The following is a 25942-nucleotide window of genomic DNA, read 5'->3' on the forward strand; positions in this document are numbered from 1 at the left end:
TTCTGCCCTTTTGCTCAACTCTCTCCCCCTAACGGTAGAACCACTGTGGCAATCTTGTCACTATTAGGGTTCAAGTGACCCTTTTTTCTTTTTGTGTGTTTCGTAGCAGGGTTACTAATGGAAGTGTAAATGGGGTCACTCAAGCGACGAGAATAGTTGAGGTATACTAAACCTGCGCACAAAGGCGTTTGGTCCAGCTTCGAGGTCACTGTTCAAGAGATTAGCCAGAGCGACCAAACACAGAGTGCAGAGTGTCTGCGCTTGCGCGGAATCGCTGATTGTGTAAAAGGGGTCAGTATAGAGACGAATGCTGAAAGTGACAGACTGTCGGTTTGCACGTGGACATTGCTGCACCGAAGGCCATGCGTGCGGCCTAATGGCTATCCTGAGTCGGGTATTCGTATCTGCGTGGTGGAAGGTGTTATCGGTTCAGCTGCAATGGTATGAACATAAGCAAGGTGGAGTTAGGACAGAATCAGGCGAGTACTTTTGATATTCAAGATTTTTCTTCCTGAGCGTCTTATATGCAGTGATCAGATGTGTTTTGCGTGTTCGGGTTGATCGGCATGTCGTCTGACACTTTTTCAGCATCCTATGAAACTGCAATATGAGCAAATGCGTTTGTGTAATACACGCAGGTCACCATGACAATTTTAGCACCGTATCTTATCAGCGCCCGCCGGATGTGATTACAGGATCCACTTCGAAAATGAAGAAATGGAGCCATAACATACGGTGAGCCACTGTTTGATGGGAGAAGGCACTCATCGCTCGAGTCATGGTTTTTTAGATGTGCGCTGTGTTATTTATTTATTTATTTATGCTTGGCTTTTGTCCACTGCCGGGTTAGCCTTCTTTTTGCATGCTTATTTCTGAGGGAATCACACATGTAAACTTATTTCTGAGGAGTGAAACGTGTACCGTCGTTATTATTTATCGCTTATCTTAAATGCTCTATTAATGCCATTTACGTTTCAGTTGAAATCATCCGTCCTGCCACGTGTTCCTCCGGGCAGATATTACACACCGAGCGAAGATTCGTGTGTATTTAGAGCGACTCAGGAGTGTGAAACGTCAAGCCCTCAGAAGTTATCCCGATGCCCTTGTTATGGCTCATGCATGTGGAATTTATGTGCAAGACAGTCCATGCAAGTGCTGTGCAGTCTGATGGATGCAACAATGGAGTCGTTTGTGTTGTGTCGTGTTTTCTTTCGTGTCTCCGTGCCCAGGCTTCTTCAAAATGGATGTACCTTTCGCATTGGTAAGCGCAAGTGTACGATTCCAATTGTGACGTGCTAATAAAATGCTGTGACCAGTAACAGTTGTCTACGTATATATTCTATCTCATCCACACAAATACTATACGTCAAGTTCTTCTCAAAAGCGGAGTCAATATTTTCCTACAAGATCTAAATGCCCCGTCATTACGGGTAGAGATATGCCACCGGTAGGCACAGCACGAATAATAGCAGAGATTCTTACCATTTCGGGTAAAAAATTATCTTCCAATAAAGGAGAACAGTTCTACTCACGGTAGAACCAGCTTCCGGGAATGGTTGAATATTTAGCGTCAAGATGGGCAGATATTTCTTATCCTTGGGGTAGAGGTGTCTTCCATATGGAGAGAAAAGATAGACCCCCCCGAGGAATAACAGTTAACCATGTAGGGGCAGAATTTCGCCACTAACAGGTAGAATTCTCTTCTCACTCAGGGGTAAAACTGTTCCACCTGTGGGGTAGAAATGAAGGGGTAGAAGTGTTTATACCCCTCACTTTCTACCCCAAAAGGGTTGAGAATCTGTGACAACACACTTCTACCCCAAAAGGTAGAAAATTACACATTTTTTTCTTAGAGTGTGTTATGCACTGCACGGCGGCACTGTTGCACATTTCTACAACCCTGGCAACAGAATGGCAACACAGGCGCTCGTCGGGCTCCTGTGGGTCGCAGGCTCCACACAGACACCTGCCGATTTCAACATTCTAAACTGTTTCGCACATCCGACGGCAACCATGCAAAGAGATACGTCACCTAAAACTGTCATCCCGCGGGTTAGCCGCAGCCACATCTCGTGGATGGTCGGCGGGTTCCAGAGGCATTGGGTCCGTAGAGTATGGGTCATCATCCAGCATTAACTCGTCGCCGCTACCGCTAACATGTTCGTCAGAATCTCCCCCAGACAGAGAAACATCACTCTCGTTTTCCGACTCCATGTTTGCTCCGTTCGCTTCGCGATCGCCAAACAGGCGCGCGGCTCGCATTTCCCCAGGGCGCACGCTGATTGGCCTTATCCGGGTGACGTTTGCTCCCACTTTTAGAGAGCGAGGGCGCAAGCATTCCGGTTTCTTTTTCATCGGATTGCGCGAAAAGTACGCCGCGGATCGAAATGGTATTTTCGGGCCCATTTAAGTGGTCGGCAAGGAATTAGAATTCGCATTAGTTTCGAAATTGACCTCGGAGAATGCGACTGTCCCTTTAAGGAGCTCGCACTGGTGGGAAGGTCCCAATTGGCTCAAGGACGGAGAGTCTCAGTGGCCAAAATTTGATGCTCCGTCCCGGACGGAAGAATCGAACATGGAAGCCTGCAGTACCTCTTCGCAGGTGATGCACGTGACTCTCGAAAAAGTAGAGCCCCTAATGGATATCCAGGACTTTAGCAGCCACGTGAAACTACTACGAGTTACCTCTTGGGCTAGGCGGTTTATTGACAGATGCAAGAAGACAGCCCAATCGTCCGCATCGTGGACTACCGCCGAGGAAATCAATGCAGCCGATGAGTACTGGATAAAGGTTGCTCAACAAGAGAGCTTCCCTCACGAGGTGCAGGAACTGAAACGTGGCTGCGCCATTCCGAAGGCTTCCAAGATTGGCAAGTTGCAACCCTACTTGGACAAGTATGGGATCATGAGATTAAAGGGACGCCTGGAATTTTCACCAGAAACAGAGACTGTAAAACACCCAATAATTTTAGACAAACGTCGTAGGCTGTCTTACCTGATCGTTAACAGCGAACATCGGCGGACCCAGCACGGCGGTGTCCAGGCCACTATGAACGACGTTCGCGAAAGGTGGTGGGTTACGCAAGCTCGACAGCTAACGAAAAGTGTACTCGCAAGTGTACGTGTCGACGTTTTCGAGCGCAGGCAGCGACGTCTCCGACGGCACCGCTGCCACCGGACCGAGTAAATCAAGGCCGTCCCTTCCAAACAGTGGGCATTGGCTTCGCCGGGCCACTGTACGTCGAGCAAGAAAAACTCCGACAAATCGTTCGTCGCATTATTCACTTGTGCGACGTCAAGGGCATTGCACTTGGAACTAGTGTCGGACCTCACCGTAGACTCTTTCCTGCTAGCTATGCGCCGTTTTATCGCTCGTCGCGGTACCCCATCCACTATTTACTCCGATAACGCGCTCACGTTTAAACGCGCCGAAAAGGAGTTCAAAGCACTCTGGTCTGTCCTGCGACACGACAGAACACAAGGGTATCTATCCTCAAGACAGATTCGGTGGAAGTTCATCCCAGAGAAAGCGGCATGGTGGGGGGGCTGGTGGGAGAGGCTCGTGCGAAGTGTCAAAGACTCTCTCAGGTAGATACTCGGCAAGCAAAGCCTCAACTTCGAACAGCTAGAGACCATTCTTCAAGATGCCGAAGCAGCCATAAACTCCCGACCGCTTACCTACTTGGCAGCGAACCCGTCGGAGACACGGGCACTTACGCCAGCTCACCTGCTCATCGGAAAACGCCTACTTTCTTTCCCCGAACCTCCTACTAACCCGAAGATAGTTTCTACTTCAGAAGCACTTACCAGAAGATGGATCCACTGCCGACTGTTAGCCGACCACTTCTGGAAACGGTGGCGGGCCGACTACTTGCTGCAGCTAAGGTCAGCACACATAGCTTCTCCAGTCGGAAGCAATGAAATTAAGGGGGGTGACATTGTGCTCATACACGAAGAAAAGACTCCGCGACTTATGTGGAAAACTGTTCGTGTAACGGAGAACCACCACGGACGAGATGGACATGTCAGAGCATGTTCTGTGCTACTCCCAACTGGAAAGACGACAAGAAGACCAGTGCAACTGTTGTACCCTCTCGAAACAGTCTTGGAAAGTAGCTAGCTCCGCAGCTGCTTTCGAGGGGGAGTATGTTGCGGAAATTTCACTAAAAACGACGACGACGACCGAAGGAAAGGATACGACGACGAGAAAGATTTCATCACCCGATTTTGACCATTTATATTTTTTTCTTCGAACGTTGTAACGTTGAGCACGCTTGTGCTTTTGTAGTTCCTTTGGGTTTTTTTTTTTTTTGAGTAAAGTCTAACCTTGGTTTTGGTTATGGGTGTATCCTCTTCTTGAACCGTTACCTCACCTTCTTGGCACGACATGACAGATCTGATGTGGTAAATCGGTGGATTTCTATTACAGGGGCCACGGTTTTTGTTACAAACCGAGGGGTCACCGCGTTTGTGCCAAGACTCTAGAAGCTTCCCGTGTCCCCATCTTTGTTCTTTCTTGTTATGTTAAGTTGGAGTTCTCAACTTTTTTTGTCTGCATTTTTATGTCTGAGGCTGTTTTTGTGACAAGAGGGCAAGGGTGCCAGCAATATGGCACATGTTCACAAAAATGCAGAACCAGAGAGACACACAAAAAAAAACATTATAGCATAATACAGTCCCAATCGTTTTGTCGTGTCGTTTTTGCTGTGTCGTCTGTTCTACATTTTTTTTTTCGTATGTAGTTTCTGGATTTTAAGCCCAAGAGCAGTTGCTGTAGAGGATGCTGAGAACATGTGAAGCATACATTTTCTGATTCTCACATGATGCTGTAAGCAGTCTGAAATACAACTCGAAAGGAATTTAATGAGAGAACTTGTCACCAAGATTAGTGTGGGTACATCGCAAAGGAAAAATAATTCTAAACCATAATGGATTCCTATCCTATTTAATGGTACAGTATCAGATGAAGGTTATTCAAATAATATTAAAGAAGTAACCGTGCAAATTATCAGTCAAACAGTGAAGCTGGCTGCAGTACACTACAATGTGTCACATGTAACAATATCAGTGTTTCCAAAACTGACACATAAACCTTAGGGAGGCCGCAGCAGTCAAAGGGGGGTTACACCACTTGGCGAAAAGAAAAAGCAGATGAAGTGAACGCAATATGCGACAAAACTAAGGAAACTATCTCGCTACAACTGCAATATATTGAGTTGTTTTTAAAAAATAGAAGTTCAGTTCAGCGCACAAACACTCGGGAACCGAGCTAACGTGCTTTCCGTCAGGTCCGTCGCATTATTTCTCACTGTGTCATGACGGACCCCCTAACCTACAGCATACGTCACTTGCACACAGTAGTATAACATTTATATTGTTGTATATGTGTCAGGGCGCCCACAGGCACAGAAGAGGAAAGATATCAGCTGTCGCACATACAGCCATCCCGAAAACGATGCCCATCTTCGTTGATGCACCCACGAATCCACAGGAAGACCGCCGAGGCTTTCCCACTCGGATTAAGTACCTGTACCTTGAACTGTAAACAGTTTGGTGTGCACTGCAGGAAACGAGAACAACTGATTGCCGATTTCATGGGCGCGGCCATGCGAGCCGACAAGGACAGTTCAACAGAGGAGCAATTTTAGGTGAACGCGAATATGGCGCTAGTGGTGGGGCGCAACAATTTGCACTTCAAACGACGTAAAACTCCATTAAGTGAGCAGCGAGGATGCTTGCTTGCTCATTTGTCATTATTTGGGCCTGTAATCTACATCAGGGTTCAGAAAGGCTGCTGAATGCCAATGGCCGGTACAAGAAAAACGTGTTTGCAATGGTTTTTGTCCCGTTGCGGTTCAAGCGAGTATACCTTTTTTGCTGCTTCCTTCCTGTCTTTTCTTTCTTATTTTTTCTTTATCGTTTTTTACTGTTGTCGGTTCGTTCCGGAGCTTGGAAAGCTGCTCCTGCTTAGTTTCGGTATAAATCGGAATGTGGGGGCAAGGGGAACAGTCCACCGCTCCTCGAGTTTTCGCGGTCGCTCTGCCCCCCCCCCCCCCCCCCGAATTTTCGCTCTGAGGACCTATTTGTATATGCCACACTTCTCAACTTAACTCCATGTCCCGCAGTGCTCTCCTTCAGGTTAGGTTGGGTTAGGTTAGGTTAGGTTAGGTTAGGTTAGGGCTCGCTCCCCCTTGCCGTGATAGACTTCCGAGTTAGTGCGAGCGAGGTATCTCCGTAATGAAAAACCTGAAACGGTGCACTACAAACAGATGTCACCTCTGTGGATAATAATTTGAAGCATACAGATGAAGGATTCATCTCATATCTAAAACGATTGCCAGCAATTCTGGTCTGTTTCTCGAAAGAAAGTAAAACAGCTTCATTAAAAAAATACATCTTAGTGAATTATGAAAATTAGAATGCCCAAATACCTTGCAGATAAGGTTTTCATCCACTCGCATACGCATAAGTGCGAAACTAATGTACACGTAGTCCTAGTTTTTTTGTTTTTTTAAAATCTCTATTCAAAATGGCTACGACCACGAAGTATGCCTTTGTGGTGCGTTCCCGTTTATTCTGTGCGCGTGTGTGTGTTTCAGCTTGGACAAATTTTTATAAAAAAGTCACGAGAGCACGTCATTCTCACAGTTGAGTTCTACGGGCGTGTATCTTTTCCAAGAAAGACTATAATGACTAATAAGGATGACTAATCAATTAAATTCATTGGGAGACTGTCCACACCATGTTTAAAAATTTTGAAACACGTACGTGTATTAAAATATCCGTCCCTGAATTTTGATATGCAAATGGGCCAAAACCGAAACCGTGGCAACCACGTTTGGGGTGGTGGTCTTCACGGTACGGGATACTTCTGTATGTCAACTGCGCTCGCAACTATATTGTCTTGGCTCGGAAACCGTATGTTTCTGGAACGTAGAGAGAGGAAAAAGGAATTACAAAACACGGATATACTCTTTTCCTTAGGGAAGCGGGAGATTTATTGACTCTACGTTGGCACTAGTGTCAGTGCACTGAACGGTTGAGCTGGAATTGGAATTAGAATTGGAAATGAATAAAAATATGAAGCAATACTAAAAAGAAAAAGAATGAAAAAGTGTTATCTGAGCTTATCCTGGTCGGTTCACTCTGGAAATTGTTGCACCGACGACTAGCGCCACGTTCGAACTTACCTAAAATTGCTCCTCTGTCGAACTGTCATTCTCGGCTCGCATGGCCGCGCCCATGAAATCAGCAATCAGCTGTTCTCGTTTTGCGGAGTGTGCACCAAACTGTTGTTTAAGCTACAGGTACTTAATACGAGTGAGAGAGCTTCGGCAGTCTTCCTGTGGATTCGTGGGTGCATCAACAAAGATGGGCATAGCTTTTGGGATGGCTGTGTGTGTGACAGCCGGTGTCTTTCTCCGTCTGTTACGTCGCGAGACAACTGAGATCACCGTTTGTGCGCGCTCAGGAAGCTTGAAATCTGCCCTGATACATATACAGTAAGATATACATTCAATATACCCTGATACATATACGGTCAATAAATTGGGACTTGCTCCCGAATCGTGCTGCCCGTTTCATTTCCAACGTCTACTAATTCAATACCTCTGAAACCGCATTAACATCAAATCTTAATCTCGACTCACTCGAACATCGTCGCCGTCTTGCCAAGTTAGCCCTCTTCCATAGGTTCTTTTTCATCTTGCCACCGCACCAATCGCCCATCACCCGCTCGTGTGACATTTTTCCTCGCATCGACCACACTAATAAGGTCACACGCTTTCATTATAATACCAATGCATTATCCAGATCATTCTTTTGTTCAACTGCCATTGAATGGAACAACCTCCCATCATCCCTCGCAACTATTATCGACCATACAGTATTTTGTAACACCCTCTCCCGTTCACTCCACCCACAAGACCACCACGCTTGTATGTCAGTGGCTATGAATTTTTTCTCCTCCCCCTTATCATATTTGTTAATTATCTGTACTTATGTGAACGAACTCCCTGTTTCATGCTTTAATACTTGTTTTCATATAAGTTTGTACTGTCGTCGTTTCTTTATTTTCTTGCGTACTTACTGCTAATCGTGTTCTTTTTTGCTTGCTTGTTTGTTTCTATCAAGTTGCTGTAAATGTATCTTACGCTCCAGTTCCCACCCCCCATGTAATGTCCCCCGGACCCTTGGGGTTCTCGAAATAAATAAATATGAATGTTATACTAGTGCGTGCAAGTAGCGTCTGATGTAGGTCCATGGTATCGTCATGATACAATGAGGGATACTGAGACACACTTGATTGAAAGCATTGCTGCGAGTAAGCTTGTTTCCCGACTGATTGTGCGCTGAACTGAACTTGCATTTTTGTAAAACAAGTTCAATATAATGCAGTCGTAGCGAGATAGTTTACTTGGTTTTGTCGCATATTGCGCTCACTTCATCTGCTTTAGAGCACTGCACGGGCCCGGGCCCCCGACCCGGCCCGCGGGCCGGGCTGGGCTTGTTATTGGCTGTGTGCTCCGGGCCGGGCCGAGCCCGGGCCGACAAAATACGCCAGCACCGCGGGCCGGGCCGGGTCCGGGCCGACAAATATGTTCCCGAGAGTCAGGCCCGGCCGGGCCACGCAGCTAATTCCACACATTGGAGATGCATTAGTTCATATCATCATGCGCTTGCGTCATTCCTGTGCATATTTTGCAAAGACAAGCAAAGGGTACTGCATTATGCATATGATTCGACCCTCTAGAACATTCTCCAAGCCACTTTACATTGCTCCTCACTCCTCACATATTTCACAATCACTTTGGCAAAGCTTGGTGAGAGGGATAGGGACTGGGAGAAGCAGTTTGTCGACAGCATGCTCTATCTCCGCAAAATCTTGATAGTGTAACGATAACGCCCCGTGCGTTCTGGATTTAATTTGGTCTCGTGCGGTTACGGTGTTAAACCGCCAACACTTGTGTGTTTGTCTTCTCTCCTTATAAATTTGTTTGATAATCGCCAGAAACGCGTACGTCGCGGCTGGAAATACTAGGCCGGGATCTACTCGCCGGGTCACCGGGCCGGGCCGGGCCGGGCTCTATTTGCTTATACGCCGGGCCGGGCCGGGCTCTAGTCACTGGGTCACCGGGCCGGGCCGGACCGGGCCGCATAAAAGTATGAAGGTCCGGGCCCGGGTCGGGCCGGGCCATTTTTCGATGCGCCCGGGCCGGGTCGGGCCCGGAAAAGTCGGCCCGTGCAGTGCTCTAATTCTGCTTTCTCTTGGGCCCTGCTTAGGCTATCACGGTCTCAATGCGGGTCCTGACACACGGTTTGGGAAACACTGAGGTATACTATATATTGTTTCATGTGACATATTGTAGTGTACTGCAGCCAGCTTCACTGTTGTATTGTGTCTTCGCATGGTTACTTCTTCAACGTTACTTGAATAAGGAAGGCGGAGAATGAGGAAATGTATGCATTGCATGGTCTGGATGTTCTCTAATTGCTGACGCCTGCTGTTGGGCTAAAATCCAGCAACTACACAAAAAGATTAACAAATGCAGAACAGGAGACAGAAACACGGACACAATGACATGGTTGAGATCATGATATGCTGTCAGTTTTTTTCTGTGTCTCTGGTTCTACATCTTATGAACATGTGCCACATTGCCAGCACCCTTTCCCTCCTCAGAGCCTCTCAGTAATAAAAATGCAGGCTGTCAAATGCACGTAAACAGTGCTTACACTTTTTTGGATCTTCGCTCATCTAATGCTTATGGCAGAAAATGTTCCTCTAGTTCACATGGCATACTGAATATGAGTGTGCTCCACAGCCACAAACTACATTGTAAATTAGCACTGCAGTATGTTTATCGGCACACATGAAATTACCCTTCATAAGTGCATCATGCAAGCTCATTGATTCTGATGCTAATTGCTCATGAAATAACATGGGGGGGGGGGGTGAAAGACACTGGAATCACATGTTGCGTCACTAGCAGTGCCGCACTCACTCAGCAGTGACATCACAAGCAGTGATTTTTCACTGAAGCCTGCAACTCAACGATGTAATTCACATCTTGATTGCAGAAAAAGTAAGCACTTGTTTGTTATTACTTGGCATATAGTTGAAACTTGTTAATGTGATGATGGTCATTCTCGTGGATTTTGGCAATAAAACCATTTTAGGATAAAAAAACACCTGTCCAGGTGTAAGCTATGAAAAGTAGTAAATTGAGTGAGGCATTTTAAATTGCCTTTTTTCCTTTATATTTTCAATGCTGACATGCATCAGCTTGTGTAACTGTCAATCTGGGCTATTCCAGCCAAAACCAGCCAGAGATGTAGCTTGACTCTCTTATATATCACTGAATTTAGACGATGCATTTTTTAGACGATGCATATATCGAATGTAAATCATCATTTTGTTTTCTTGAACAATGGGGGCGCATTAAACTGTGCCGAAATATGAGGTTGTCCTTTACGAGCTTCCTTCTGACATCTACATATGCATCATTTGTGCGCTTTCCTTGCCTGGTGTTAGAGGGGAAGCACGGGTCTGCCATCCCAAAGGGCATGTAGAACGAGTATAAATCTGGTGACGTAGTGAGAACTCAAGAACGGAGCACATTTTGGGTAAGTTTACGATAAATTTCCGGCAAATTAGCATTCTTGGAGGAGCCCCAGATTATTTATGCTTGTAACTGATTGCTTGTGATTAGCTTCACATAAAAATATCAAGCTGATCTATATTGATTGTTTAACCAAGTGTTTGATGCACTTGCAATTTTTTTTTTTCAGATGGTATATATTCACATATAGGTCGTCTAAAAGAAATCTTCCCTTATTTGGATAACTAGTCCTCTCCTGCAACATATTTATTTTTCTTAAAAAAAAAAAAATGTCACCATAATGTGCTGCACCTTGTTCGTCAGTTGAGGCTATCTAGGAAGCAAAAAAAAAAAAAAAAAGATGCCTCTGTGGCTGTTTCCTGCGAAAATTGACACTCTGCATTTCCATTTTGAGAACCTACAGGTGTATTTGTTCTCATGCAAGAAAGATGTTTCGTCAGCTCATTCATATCCCATCTGTATGACTCTATAGCACACTTCGAACAAATTTTGCATTCAACTGTTCTGTCCAGTTCTACAGATTAGTTGCAGTCGCTGCTTCATAACAGCTTTGTCAACATTTATGATTGTTTTCACATACCTGAAGTCATCTGGAAAGTGAACAAATCTCATCATTTCAAGGGCATACCCTCTCCTATAGCATGTTCAGAATCTGCTGGCATGTGTTTTCTGTATATCTTCAGCCGACCATATTGGCTCAGATCATGTGAGAATGCGACGTAACAGCTTTTGGAAACAATTTATTATGATCTCGGGTGCCCTTCAACCACAACAGAAAAAAAGCCCACAGTCTTTCTTTCAGTGGACATATGTGTTTTTGCTGCATTAACAGAAGGTGGCTCAAAGTAATAGTACCTCCTTGTGGCCTGGGTGGAGCATGCCTCACTGTGCTTTATGTCCAGTAATTTCTTCTCCAACCGTATCTCTTTGGCAGTGAGCCACAACGTATGCAGTCTTCAAGATTTCTTTCACCAGGAAGAACAGCTTACAGCTCTGCAGGCATCAGAATATCTGCACGCAATAGGGGGCTGCAATGTAGCCCTATAGGTGCCAACGTTTTAAATGGTACTGCGAACACAGTCATAGTACCCCTTGTCACGGCACAAAGCAATTATGTCAAAGTCATGCTTGTGGAGGCAAAGCCATGCTTGCCAAAGCCAAAGAGGCAAAGTGATGCTTATGGAGGGTTTTATTATGCCCTGCTGCTCAGTGTATGGCTTCTGTTTTTAACTGGAACAAACCAATAAAAAAAATCTGAGTAAAGAAATATGCCACCTTCAGTTGCCATCGACCAAGCAAACTAAGTCAATAATGGTGGTTGTTATTCACTCTGCTATGTGATATGTTCATGTTAATTCACCTGTTTGGTACTGTGGTACCAGCTAGCTTCCTTGTAGTGTAACATATATGTTACGCATGGAGGACAAAGAGGAGGAATTAGCTAGTCTGCGTAGGAGCTCTCACACTGGCATAGCTGGCCAAAAAGAAAATGTGGGCCATACATCACATATAACACAAATACCAGTATATTTTCAGCAACCACTGGTTAATTTCTAGTAGGTGCGGTGCGTATAGCGTGTCCATGGACTGATTTTTTTATTCTTAGAGAAATCATATTTTTGCCGTTATAAGGGATGACAACATGTTCTACATCCGAAGTGCATGTACTAATTAGGTATCGTTTAATTATTGGAAATAGAAGGTCGGTGCAAATGCAACGTCGGTTTCCCTATGTGCCGCTATAGTTTTCAAAAGTATGCTCGTGACCATTTAGTGCGAGGGCATGGCCCAGAAATAACGGTTGTGTGAGAGTAAGTCTCGGAGCGTTCTTCTTGCCTTTTCACTTGAACGTGACGAAGAAACAACGCTGCAGAACTGCAAGTAGCACCTTTAATGTAATGTCGTGCAGGATGCAAGTTTTACAGCGATTTCATGTTTCAGCACAATATTTATAACCTGTAAAAATAGGTGCAAGGGTACCATACAACGAAGTAGCTGGTACCGTAAATTTTAGACCTCTTCTTGGCGTGGGTGCTTGGCATAAAGAGTGACCTGCTAATAAACGTACTTGGGGATTTCTGAATGTGAAGATCATAGGAGAGAAAGGAAGGCAAACAAATACAACAGAGGGTGCAACTCATTTCTCACATTTCTGATTTCAGTTACTTATTGCGCTTGGTTTTCTTCAGTTCTGACACCTGATAACCAGAATTTGCACTGTATATCTGGTTTTGCACTGGTTTTGCATGGCAAATCGTTGTCTAAGAAGGTGCGCGAATCAATGTGGCTGTTCCTGAAATTAGAATATTATTTCGTTACACTTTGAGATTACCGTATGCTGGTTACAAAAAATTAGGGCATCTCCGCTGACTCAAGTTATTCATCCGAGAGAAAATAGTTTTTTTCTTGCAAACAAACAAAAAATAATAATTTCTTCACATTCATAGGCAGCTTATTTGCAGAAATGCATTTCGAGAGTCTGTCCAGTACCTGTTCCCTGCATTTATCATAACGTAGGCTCACAAGGAAAACCACACGCAGGTTCCGATTTCACGATTCTACGGTTCTGAGGCTGGAACACACACAAACACACACAGACGGACAAACACAACACATCCACACGGTATCGAAATCAGGCTTTTTCGTCGATCGTCACTTTTCAACTCTACGATTTCACAACCAAGGCAACCCTGCAGGAGAATGGCGACGTTCGCGACAATGTTCATAATATAGCAGGTGTCCACCATAGCTGGAACCAACACCGGGAACTCATTTGGTGACACGACACGAATTCAGAGTTCGTCACACTCAAATTTGACAGGCGAGCAGCAGAACAAGCATTAACTGCCGTGTCGACAGAATCCTGATAGCCGGCGGAGAATACAGAAAACGATTCGTCCAGTCTCGGTACTCTCGCTCCCAGCCCACCCCAAAAAGCCTCACCCTGCGGGGAACTATTTTGAGACGCGGGAGCCAAAAGCCTTCGCTGCTCTGAGGCTGTCGTGCCTGTCGACCAATCAGAGGCGATTTATTTTGAAAGTTTGAATCTGAAGCGTTTGTATCGCAAAAGTTGATTTTTACGGCTTTATCTTTACACCGTGGATTTTTTCGTGATTTATTTCGAGGAGTTTATTCTCGAAGTTTATTTTGCGAGGTGTAAACCAGAGTGATCCCAACGCCTACTAGCTATACGCTCATCCACGAAGTAATCCTTCGGGAGTTCTTCCATTGCATCCAAGGCTTTCATCTGGATATTCGTGATCTACGTTTTGTGACCCTTTCCATATCTCACAATCACAATCTAATACCACGGCACACCACGGACACGAAGTTCGAAGTTTACCATGGATCCGTTCCGGACGAACGAACACTTTCCGCTGAGCGCCTAGTGCGCCTAGTGGCGGATGCCGCTGCCCGTAACGTGAGGACAGCAGTCGCATGTTGGAAGCTGTCCAGAGCCAGGGCCTATGTTTGCTGTCCCTAGATTTCCGGGGTCCATCTATTCCGGCGCAGCTCTCTATAAAAACAGCTCAGTACGCAGCAGTGTTGTACATAGCGGCGCTACTGCATTCGCTACTTTTTTCAGCAGTGGAGTAGCGATCCCACTACATTTTAAATTCGCAACGGGAAAAGTATTTCCACTACAAGTATGGGTAGCGGAGGACTCTTTCTCTGCTACCGCTATTTTTCGTAATACGGAACACGTGGAACACACACACACACAAAGCGAGATTACGAGGAAACAGGAGTTTTTTTCTTGTTGTTCCTTATAGTTACGTGTTAATCTGGTAAGTTCATGTGACGGTCTTCCTCAATTTCCCTAACTCTCATAAGCTGAGCTCAGACGAATATTAATAATAATTTGTGTTATTCTGTGCACCTTTTAACTTTTTAGCTTACATTTGAGAAATAGAGTTAGGTATGTATAACATACTGCATAATATGTGCCGCGAAGTTTCCCCGTCATACGATCAGTTGCAAAACTAGTGTCGGCGTGTCACAAGCATATTTGAAACTGTGTTTTGCTACACTATTGTTCGGACAAGGGCCGTGTCCTTTGGAACAGGAATACAATATACCGGAAACGCAACGAGATATCGCTATATAGTCATTGCATTCCAAACGCACCGACTTTACACTAAGGTGTTTGTGCCGCAAGTGAAGCACTTCCTGCAAGACACAGTTACCTTAGATTTCACAGGTTGCCGAACGCGATCTAATTATTTTATCGCATCAAATACTCTACACTTTACACTGTAGGTATGTAAGCCACACAAAATGAAGAAATAATATTATTCGGGAGTCAGTGTGTGCCAACGTGCTTATTAATGAGGGCTCGAACCGGAGGCACGGTTCAGTGCATTGGAACACGGACCGTGTCTCCAGTTGCAGCCCTCAGTGTGCACAAGCTTGTCTGCGCTCTTTCACCCCTGTCGATGTTTGTTCATGCTCTTTCGATGCTTGCTTGATTGACTCACACAAGCGATTAATTTTAAAGAAATTGATTGCAATTAGCGTGGTTGAAGTCAAGACAGGACAGTGAGAGCGGGTGAGCTGTTTCCTGGCGAAGAGATAAGAAGGGAATGAACTGAAACTGAGAATATGGGATCGCGATCCACAAATTGCTGTGGTGCCAAACCAGATATTTATTTCATACGAGCCAAAAATGACAGGATACATATTTTCATCAACTTACATCATCCTATGGATAGGTTGAGGACATTAAAGAATTAATGCCAAGTTTAAATTTTGTCTTTCCATTTCAAAATAAAGTTGTTGTTGTTGTTGTCTTTTGTTTGGGCCAGCCGAAAAGGTCAGCCACGAGTAATGTACATGCAAACACATCGCAGTGACACAGCATCATAACGACAAGGTCATATTTTATTAGCCGAGGAGCCGAAGTGCGAAAGTTACAGATAGGACAAAAAAAGGCCCCTCTTACATCGACCACATCTGCAAAACAGCGTCTGACGTCTCTCTAAAAAGCCACGTCCAGAACATCAACACGTTACTTCAAAGCCCAGACAACGACTGTCATCCCGGTGTCACATACGAGAAAAAGTTATTGCTAAGAAAATGCCACGCGAAAAACCCAAACTGTCCACTTTACCCTACTATGATGGGCAGTGCTCAGTGGTGCATTCAGTCTAAGAAAATATGTTCTACTGAAAGTAGCGCCCTGTACGTTAGGCGCCTCGCGGGTAGGCTGACTGTGCCCAACATCACGTGATTTCTTCTTTGCGATCAGCTCTTCGGACATCCCTTCTCCAAGAATTCCTCACTGTCTGATTATGTACCGAGAGCCGCTCTGCACGCCTGGTCGTTCACATTGCGTTCTCCAAAGGAGTACATTAGGCACGCTACTACTTGAGGAGGCAAATGCATCCTGGAGAAACTCTGTTCGTCCAGTGTTGATGACGGTCTTGACGACTGCAGCACGACTGATTTGGCAATAACCTTTCGCTTGTAACGGGATCGGTGGCTGCTAGGCACACGTTCGACGGCGGTAGCGGTCTCAAGAATTGGTGCCACACCAATTTTCTTGTTGATGTACGTGTAGCGAATACGTTGGCCGATGTGAGGTCAGTAGATACGTTAGGCAGATATCCTATGCCTATGCCAACGTTCTGTGCAAGTACAATCACTCTGTAGAGCGTGGATGCTGTCCAGCATGTAGTAGATCGGAAGAATGGACGTTTTGTTGCTAGGTTACGCGGGTTTTCTTGACCCCTGTCGTTCGAGGTTGGAATGTCGGTATCTTGGGTGCTGATGCCTGCCGAAGCTATTGCGAGGTCATCGGTCTTCGTTTGTCTGGGGAGTTCCTTAGGCCTTGGTGGACTTTTTGGTTCGAGGTTCTGCGATTCTTTGAAGTCATCCGGTGGTGGTTACTGTTCGCGGTCTGATGTCTTTTCACTACAGATGTCAGCGTTGTTGATATTCACACCATAATCTAACGAGTCGTTTGCAGTGTCTTGTGATGTTCGACCCACATGCAGTGCTTCAATGTGATCGCAGTATAGGCTTCGTGCATGCTCGTCGCGGTGGAGTAGGGACGTTGTAGTGTATTAGCATGGATCGATGTGACCGCCAGATCATTCGGTGGTTTTGGCCGCTGTGGTCTCTAGCTTGTGTCTCTGTATGTTTGATCACGGCAGTCGGTGTGGAAATATGCTGATGTCTCACGGTCATAGCTACGGAATAAGCTCTATTCGTTCTTGTAGCCGCCCATCTGACTTCCCGAACATCTTTGCTTGGAACGTGATAATTTCAACTCGGTCATGTGGTTATTCCAGTTGCTGCGTGTATTCATGTGCAAATTCTTCTTCGGTAACTAGGAGCTCGATCTGCTTGTCAGATTCTGTTAGCATGGCGTTAAGACTTCTGAGACGTTCCAGTCGCTCTTCAAATTCGTTCAGCTCCTGTTCATCGCCGTTCATGCACCATTCGATGTCGTTTAACACGGATGATACTTGTGCACGCTGAGCCTTTCTCTTGATTATCAGTCGAGGTTTCTCCATGTCAGTGACAGCTTCGGTCGTCTGTCACTCAATGTATGTAATCGTCCTTTCCGATCCTGGTCACGGCAACATTTCTTGAAGACAAGACAGGACAGTGAGAGGTGATGAGCTGTTTACTGGTGAAGAGATAAGAAGAGAATCAAGTGAGAACATGGGATCGCGTGGGAGGGGACTGGAACGTCGTCGTCTTCCTTACGCAGGGTAAGGAAATATTCAACAAGTGTTTTAGGGAAAACAGCACACGATTTGTTTTTCGCATGTAAATATTTCTTTACGGAGGTAATCTCACAGATAGATTTTGACTGAGGAACTCATACACCCCGGGGGAAAAGCGTATTGTACATACTAAAAACGATGAAACCCCCCAGTGCAAGGGGACAACGAATGGTACAAAAAATGAGACAAACACAGGACTAACTTTAATTTCAGTATTAAACATAGTTTTCTGTATAGTGAAGCGCTTTGTAAGGGTAGCCGCCGTGAGAGTGAGAGATTAGAAGCAGGGGGTAGACAATATAAAATTTCGTACAGTATGCCAACAGCACTCAGAAGGCTCGAAAGCCTTGGCCCTGGCGAAAGCATGAGCGATGCCATTCGTGTGACCGTTTTACCGCTTTGTATAGCTACTTATGGATGGGTCGATGAATGGACGCCTATTGAACACATGGAAAAAATGATCTATCTGCCCAGAGTGAGCAGATGGAAAAGCTTAGAGGCTGCGATTCGCGGATATATCTCGAACAAAATACAGTGATTGCAGAAGAAATAGTCCTGCGTTCGAAACATTATGATGGGAGAATTATTAAATGCACATATATGTAGGGTACGAGCCCTGAATTATATCTGAAATGCGCATCATCTCACGGTCAAGATGAGTGGAAATAATGTGTATTGGCTGTAAGAAGTGGTGCTGTATAATGCATGCTGGCAATGAGAGAGAACATAAATATTGTAGTGACTTCAAATACATTCGGCAACGAGACCCCTAGGGTAAAGTGCTACCTATATACAGGGTAGCGGAAAAGTAGTGCCATAGTATTTACGTTATTGTTAATTGGTAGCGGTAGCGGTATCGCGTTATTTTTTCAAAGTTGTAGCGACGCTAGTATTTCGCTACTTGGTTTGAAGTAGCGTGTAGCGGTATTCCGTTGCTGCGGGTACAACACTGGTATGCAGAAATCACGCGAAACGCCTTCCGCTATCTACAAACGAGCGGACCACCGGTGACTTACAAAAAACTTTCAACGTCAACACTGTCTTGCTCTACCGCTGTGGGCGCGTTTTTGCCCAATGGCCCGCAACAAAAGACTTCCTTCGAATTCGCGCATATTTATGAACGCACTGGTGGGAGCCTGAAATTGGAGGAGCATAAGCAGGGCCGGTTTTCCATTTAGTCTGCGATGGCTGCTGATGATTCAGAAAAAAATGGCCACTAACTGCTCCTGAGTAGGGTAAGCTGGGCTAGATGAGACAAATTCGCAATTGATTGTTTTTTTACTTTTCGTGTTTTTCATGTTTTCAAAAAAAAGAGAGAGAGAAAAAACAAGCCATAGGCACATTATAGGGTCTAGAGCGTCTGACCTGTAAATGCAGAACGGACGTAGTCGGTCTAACATAAAGACAGAACAAGAAATTCAAAAATGCAGACTGTCTCATCTTGCCCCAACCCTCGGGGCAAGATGAGACATCGCATGGGGCAAGACGAGACACGGGAATGAACTATAAAAATCAGCTTTTGCAAATCAAGCAGACAAAGTAAAGCTCGTGGGCCCCTACACAACCCCCTCAAGCCCACTGCCCGCATGATTTGCAATGAAACCATACATAACTTTTTGTTTTGTACTCTGGAATTTCAGCGACTGAAAAAGTAAACAACGGGGCAGAATCAAATCCTGTCTTGGTATTCGACTACGACGAGACAAGACACACAATGCAATTCGGTGAGTTTAGAAATTACACCAAGTGTATGTATCAACTGGTATTTATAGTATGGTATGATGTTATGTCAACTGGTAATATTGGTATCGCTTATCCCCCCGTTCTCACTACTCTTTTAATTTGAATTCCAGGGACTGAGACGCCATTACAGAACCATTCTGCTGATTTTCACGAGATAGCAACGTCAGAGCAGATAAGAACAACGACATCATCGGTTCCTAGTAGGACCGTAGAGGCTACGACGACAGGTTTGGCGGATACTACTACGAATGCGACGACTATTCAGACTACATCTACAACTGTAACTACTACTACAAAACGAGCATCGAAGCCAGGTAAGCTTTCATCTGGGTTTTGTGAACGAGTGGCCATTTCTGCGCTTAACAAATCATTCCATGCACTAATACGTCTCCTCCAAGTACCAAGGGTACGGCAGAAACATTCCTCTTGTCCTGACTTTCTGCAAGTGGGCCAACGGTATCATGTTCCCCGCTAACACTGTTATGTCCTTGCGTGTATCGCAGGGGAAAGCATTGCTTTTCATGTACCTCACCAGGGCAGTAGTAGGCTACGGCATTATAGAACGTATATACATTCAAAGGTAAAAGAACAAGTAAAAATGCGAAGGGCTAGTCAAATCATAAATTTCGATAAAGATTACAAGAATCTAGGACCGATGGCAGTCATTTTTTCTGACATCACTGAGAGATCACTCTCATCGCCAGTAACGCTTTGAGGTTTAAATTTTATTTCCAGCATAAGATGGAACGGTTGTGCTTAGTAGAAAATTATGCAGATTCAAAACTTCGAAACATAAGGAATTGTGTAGAATAATTAGAAGTTTGTCCCATATTTTCGTGAGTGTGACTTTGTCTGTCTTCCGCGAAGAATAATACCCTTTGACTTGAAGGAGAGACTCCGAGAAATACAGGGTGTTCAAAATTAAGCTTTCACGATAAAAAACAAAAAACAAACCACGAGTGGTAGAAGGAAGCCGCTTGTGCAGGCAGGTTTTGCGGCCAGGCGGACACAAGATGAAATGATGGTTGCCGCTTTTAAACTCGTAATTAACTAAAATTTGTTAATTAACTTTTTAATTATTACAGTTCGCGGGCAAGTTTTTAGTTTGTCAAGTTTGTTTGCCAGGCATGAAGTTTGTCCCATACCTTCGTGAATGTTATTTTGACTCTCTTCCGCGAAGAATAATGCCATCTGACTTGAACGAGAGAGTCTGAGAAATATTACCTTGTTTGTGTTACTCAAACGTTAACACAAGAGCTGATGGGCGCAGTTGTACCGGCACCACTATGGTTCCCAGACAGAAAATCCCATATACAGTGTAGAATGCTACAGTGGTTTACAACATTGTATTGTCTTCCAGTACAGAGAAATACACCTACTGATAACCAGAGGGTATCAGAAAGCAATAACAGAAGAACGGCACGATGGCGCACTGAAGGGATGCTGTAGTGTTGAATTCTAAAGTGTACTTTCTCATCACATTGTTCCGTGACCGGACCTAAACCGGACTCATCCGAACGTATATGGTGAGAGAGAATGTGCTTCCTTTCAGCTGTAAAGCCCAATCCCCTCATCTGTACGGCGGCTTACATTGGCTACGGCGACAAGTTTAGGGTTCGTGGAATCGTCGTCAACCCACCGGATGGCCTATGTGACATCTTGGTCTGTGACGAGTGTGTCGGCGTCGAGACCAATGAACTCAAAAATTACGCTTCTCGTGCAAGACAGACCGAATGTGGAGTCAGCTTTAGCCGACAGTAAGTACAGTACCACAGTCCTGTTTGCGAATAATACCCGGACAAGGGTATAAGACTGGTGACTTAAGACCAACGCCTCCTACAGATCACATATACCACGTTTAACCAAAGGAACCTCAACTGGGTTGGTGCTATACGGTTTCCCGTGCATGTCGTTTCGCGACGGTACGTCTAACAATAAGTGTTAGTGGTCCATATGAAACGGCATTGAAACGTCATTAAAATTGAAAAGTGGAGCGAAATCGGAATACGGGTAGTTTTCTTTTCCCGGAGGCTCAACGTCCACATAACCATCAGAGTGCCTTCGGAGAAGAACCGCTCGCCTTGCATTTTTGAATTGAATTGGAATTGAATTTATTTGCTCGCAAAATGGTGTGGGCAAACTGAGGCAAAAAAGCCAAAAAGGCTTGACAGGGTCGCAGCTCCCCTACCTTTGGCCAACAGTAAGAAACACTATACATGGGTACGAAAAGGGGGGCGGGGAGGTGCGCTGCAAGCTGGAAACAAACGATGTGTAGACAACGCATACAAAGAAAGAAAAGATGTACGTTGCACATGCTCGCACAGCGAAACCAACATAAAACAACAAAAACCTAACGGCGAAATAGATTCTTAATGTTTACATTGGTTAGAGTAATGATATCAATGTCACTTGATGCCATATCATTTAAGAGAGCTGGTAATCGATGTTGCACAGATTGAAGTCCGTAGCCTGTTCGACAGAATGGCTGAAGAAATGGAGGGTGCTTCCGAAAACAATAAGTTTTAAAGTCTACAAGGTCTACAAAGGAATTGCTAGTTTTAACATTCCGCTTATAAAACTGCAGCAGACGACAGTTATATAATGAGTGCACTTCTAAAACTTCAAATTTCAAAAACAAGTGCTCCGCATGGGCTGCGAAATCAAGGTCTTCAATAATACGTAGGGCCCTCTTTTGAATTTGGTCGAGTTTACATACAGGGTGTTACCCTATAAAAGTCTACCCGCGCCGGCATGTCGTGCTTCCCAATTACTCAGTGCATGCGGTACAATGTGTTGCCTACGTATAAAACTCATAAGAACATTCTATCATGGTAAATATCGAATCGTATCGCAAAGTTATAGCGCAAAACGTGAGGTTCCCGTAGTCGAAACAGCCAAGATGGCGCCTCTCAGTAAGCAGACGACATCCCTTTTGGGTGTCGTCTGCTGAGTACGTCAGCATTTTTCGTTCCTCACATTGCTTACTTCTGAGCAAAGTACGACAGTTACACGAAAGCAAAATGAAAGCTGCAGTTCCATCCGGCTGGCAGGATATGCGACACGTCGTCGTCTGGGGAGCAGCTGGTCAAGTGCCCTCCTCAACGCCGCCATCTTGATTGTTTTGACTACGGGAATTGGACGTTTTGAGCTATAACTTCGTGCTGCGGCGCTCAATCACTTCGAAATTTACCAAGATTAAATGTTCTTATTGAGCTTCATATGAAGATCGCACAATGTGCCCCCTGCATTGAGTAATTGGCGAGTACGGCATGGCGGCGCGGGTAGACTTTTATAGGTAACACACTGTAGATTCGTTCGAAGTATACAATAAGACAGCTGGGAAAGAAACAAAGATGTATATAAAACGAACTGCAAATATTTGGAAGGAACATTTTTTTCGATGTATCAATGCCTGAACAACATGAAGTTCAACGATAATGGGTTATTAAATGAGTCAGAAATTTAATGGACTCCTTCGCATACGGCCGATGTCTCAATACGGCCGAAAGTCTCAATACGGCCGATAATCCTTTAATCCCCAAGTGTCTCATTACGGCCAAAGTCTCAATACGGCCGAAGGCAGTCTCATTACGGCCGAAGATGTCTCATAACGGCCAAATGTGAAAATGTGTATTGTAACCTGCATTGATATGCAAAAATCGCAGCCAGGTATGAATATATATTCAGCAGGGTATAAGCCATGTACTGTGCCCTTAGGGCCCTTATCATATTTATATACAGATATTGCGAGACAAACGGTATGTTATCATACCACAGCACAATGCAAGATATTGTGTAATGTGTACTCCCACAAGGTAGTGTTGATGTTGCTGTGAAGCAGGCTACTATGTGGAGTTAGCTACTTGTAGAGAGCTAGATGAATATTGGCTTTGTTGTGACGCTTTTGGAGCCATCCTACAGTCACTGGCCAAGACAGAACACCTATCTCAGTCGATGTCAGTTTATTTCCATTCGCCTTACAATGGTACAATTCTTGCTTCTGGAATGAGTAAACCTGCAAGAAGCGAAGAGCAACTATGAATAGGCTAGAATATTAAAAATAAATAAGTAAACAAGCATTTGTCTCTACATGGCTGGTTTTAATGTGCACAAGCTGCACACGTGTTGATACGTGTCTGTTATTTCATACAAGGTTAACGTAAATCTTCATCTAGACAAAAGAATGACAAGCCTTAAAAATGTGACTTCCAGGTAAACACAGAGCATGACCATGATATGAATATAGGTTCAGTAGTTCATTCGCTTAATGGAAACATGTGAATATCAAATAGTGATACATTACAATTCATGAAATGATGCATGCATAACTTTCCATTTCTGGTTTCTTTTTTATAAAAGTAGTGCACGAATTAACATTCGTGCACTACTACAAAATTTCTCACTTCACACCAGAACCTTATATGATGATCTTAACAGCTCACCTCTTTGGCCAGGACTCCCTGGGCAGCAACATCCTATTAGCCATGTTGTTGTTTTTCTTTTTCGGAATCCTCCGTGCAGCCACATACCATGCCTGGAATGGAAAACCAGCTATAAATAACAATGTATTTGAATGACTTCCTCTTGAAGTATTTATTCTAGTCAGATATGCTTTTGTGCCTAGTATGGTGCGCGAAGGCACATAAGTACAGCATTTGCAGACGTTCGACGTAAGCAGTTCAAAGAGATCAATTAAAGTACGCCGACTTGCGCTTTTATTTTTGAAGGAATACGACGACAAATTTTAACAAATGAAATATGGCTCACAATGATACGAGTAAATGCTGCTGTACGGTGATGCATTGTCGGTATCTTATCGTCTTCGAATAAATTTGTTGTTCCTAAACGCGCAACCAACTTAGAAACGGCGCAAACCTACGAACAGATACCGAGTTACATCTATTACAGGCACTTCGGCTGTTTTGATTCATTTAAATTACTCGTATGAGAATCCAACTATGTGTGGACAGCACACTACTAAGCCCGACAATCTACGAAAGCATTACTCACCAGAATTCCTGCTTGACTTGGTCTTGGTCAACACTGCGCGATATACGTTGGGGCTGTGGCGATTCATTCAACTCGATTTTTACCGGAACAACAGACGCTGCTCGAAAGACAACGACGGAAAATAGAGAGCCGCTATAAAGTCCGCTAATTTGCACATTACATCACTACAAATTGATATATGAACACGTCGTAAACAGCAACCACTCGCTCACACAAGAAACGAGGTACCCAACGTTGCTAGACACCATCCGAACTCCGAAGTGAGAGTAGCAAAACAACAAGATATCAAAACACGAAAGGAAGAGTATTGATCCCCCCTCCGTCTATAGCATGCGAAACGTGATTTGCGCTGAGATATATGTTCATGACGCGAGTAATTTTCACTTTTCACTGATCCAAAGGAGGTCACGTGGGATATTGCTTGACGGTTGCGAAATTAACAGCAATGAAAATGGCGAGACGAAACTAGTGAATCGTGCATTTGCTCTTCATGGTAGCTGCCAGAAAATCGAATCAAACTTATGGGACACTGGAGTACAGGTATGTTGGCATCTTTTTCATTCCTGTGATTACGTGAATACATGGTGTCATGTCATGGGTGTCATGTCTCACGGTGCTGGGGAAGTAGTTGCATGGGGAAGTGTGCATGGTTCTAGACTTTTAATTTTTGATCGCGTAATCGAAATATCGGCACCTCTCGCATTGTGGCTTGCATGTGACCAACCAAGTGATGTTCCCTTACTAGCGCTTCCTACAAACGACAAAACGAAACATGTGGGAATGTATATTTTTGATTACTCATATATAACAAGAAAATGTATCGTTTTCAGGTTGCTGCCACTACTCCATGTGCCCGCAATTGTCTTGCGTGTATTACACTAACGGCGCCGCCGACCACGGCGGAAGTGTTTTGCGTACACGCGTTTCAGCATGAAGCCTGCAGGTAACATCTGATGCTTACCCTTCGGATATTCTGAATTTACATATTGTAGCTTAGAGGAATTCCGAATGGCCAGAGTGACACACACTTATAACATTGTGACATCAGTGCAGTGGCATAAGCTCTAATGTAGTGCCCCACGAAAATGAACAAGGGGCAGTGGTTTACCCAAGAATCCCAAGCACGAGAGGGGTGTTGGAAAAAATTGTGGGGGGAGGTCATCATTATAGTTACGTCATTACAGCTTAACATATCATTACAGACATATCTGAAGCTGAAATCGCAAGGACACCCCCTGTAGGGGGTGCTCAGGCAAAAAAGTTAGGGGGGTCTGGATAAAGCACTGACGTGGGGGACTCCTCCACCCCATGTCAAGCCTCATAAAACACCTCCTGAAATATTTTCCTGGCTATGCAGCTGCATCATTATGACGTAATTGTCATTGTTGTCCATAATTCTTGGAATATGTTTTGAATATATGGAAAAAAAGTCTGCTTGACAGCATATGTCTTATGGTCATCATCAAACAAGAGCATATGTCATTTTGTTCAGTGCCTTATGTACTTTTTTTAAATTTCAGGTGGACGTAAATTGTAGAAGGCAGCTAGTGGGGGAGAAGATCATGGTCATAGGTCATGTGGCTCCTGGAGCTCCCAGTGGGCTCCCTTGTGGAGTACTTTTCAGAACACACACACACACACAGTTTGCTCACAGAAGAAACGAGTAGGATGTTGCTTGAATACCGAGAGAAAATGGCGAACACATACAAATATCGTGTGACACATATGACAATAAAAACATTTTTCACGAGGGATGCATGAAACACTGTCGCAATATTGTGTGCATGAACCATTGTGTGTGACACAAGCCGTGGGGGCACACCGCCTCGGACACAT

At 44.5% G+C, this 25942-nt stretch overlaps 1 protein-coding gene across 1 annotated transcript in view; it reads left to right on the forward strand.

The window, feature by feature from the left end:
* The window catches only part of LOC135389267 (uncharacterized), a 62405-nt gene that overhangs the window by 19491 nt on the left and 16972 nt on the right, over positions 1–25942 (forward strand). Inside the window, exons 3-5 of the mRNA XM_064619332.1 lie at positions 18994–19077; positions 19207–19410; positions 20649–20853. Coding sequence (XP_064475402.1) covers positions 18994–19077; positions 19207–19410; positions 20649–20853 — 493 coding nt within the window. The remainder of the gene's footprint in view (positions 1–18993; positions 19078–19206; positions 19411–20648; positions 20854–25942) is intronic.

Source organism: Ornithodoros turicata, chromosome 3 (assembly GCF_037126465.1).
Source record: "Ornithodoros turicata isolate Travis chromosome 3, ASM3712646v1, whole genome shotgun sequence".
NCBI lineage: Eukaryota > Metazoa > Arthropoda > Arachnida > Ixodida > Argasidae > Ornithodoros > Ornithodoros turicata.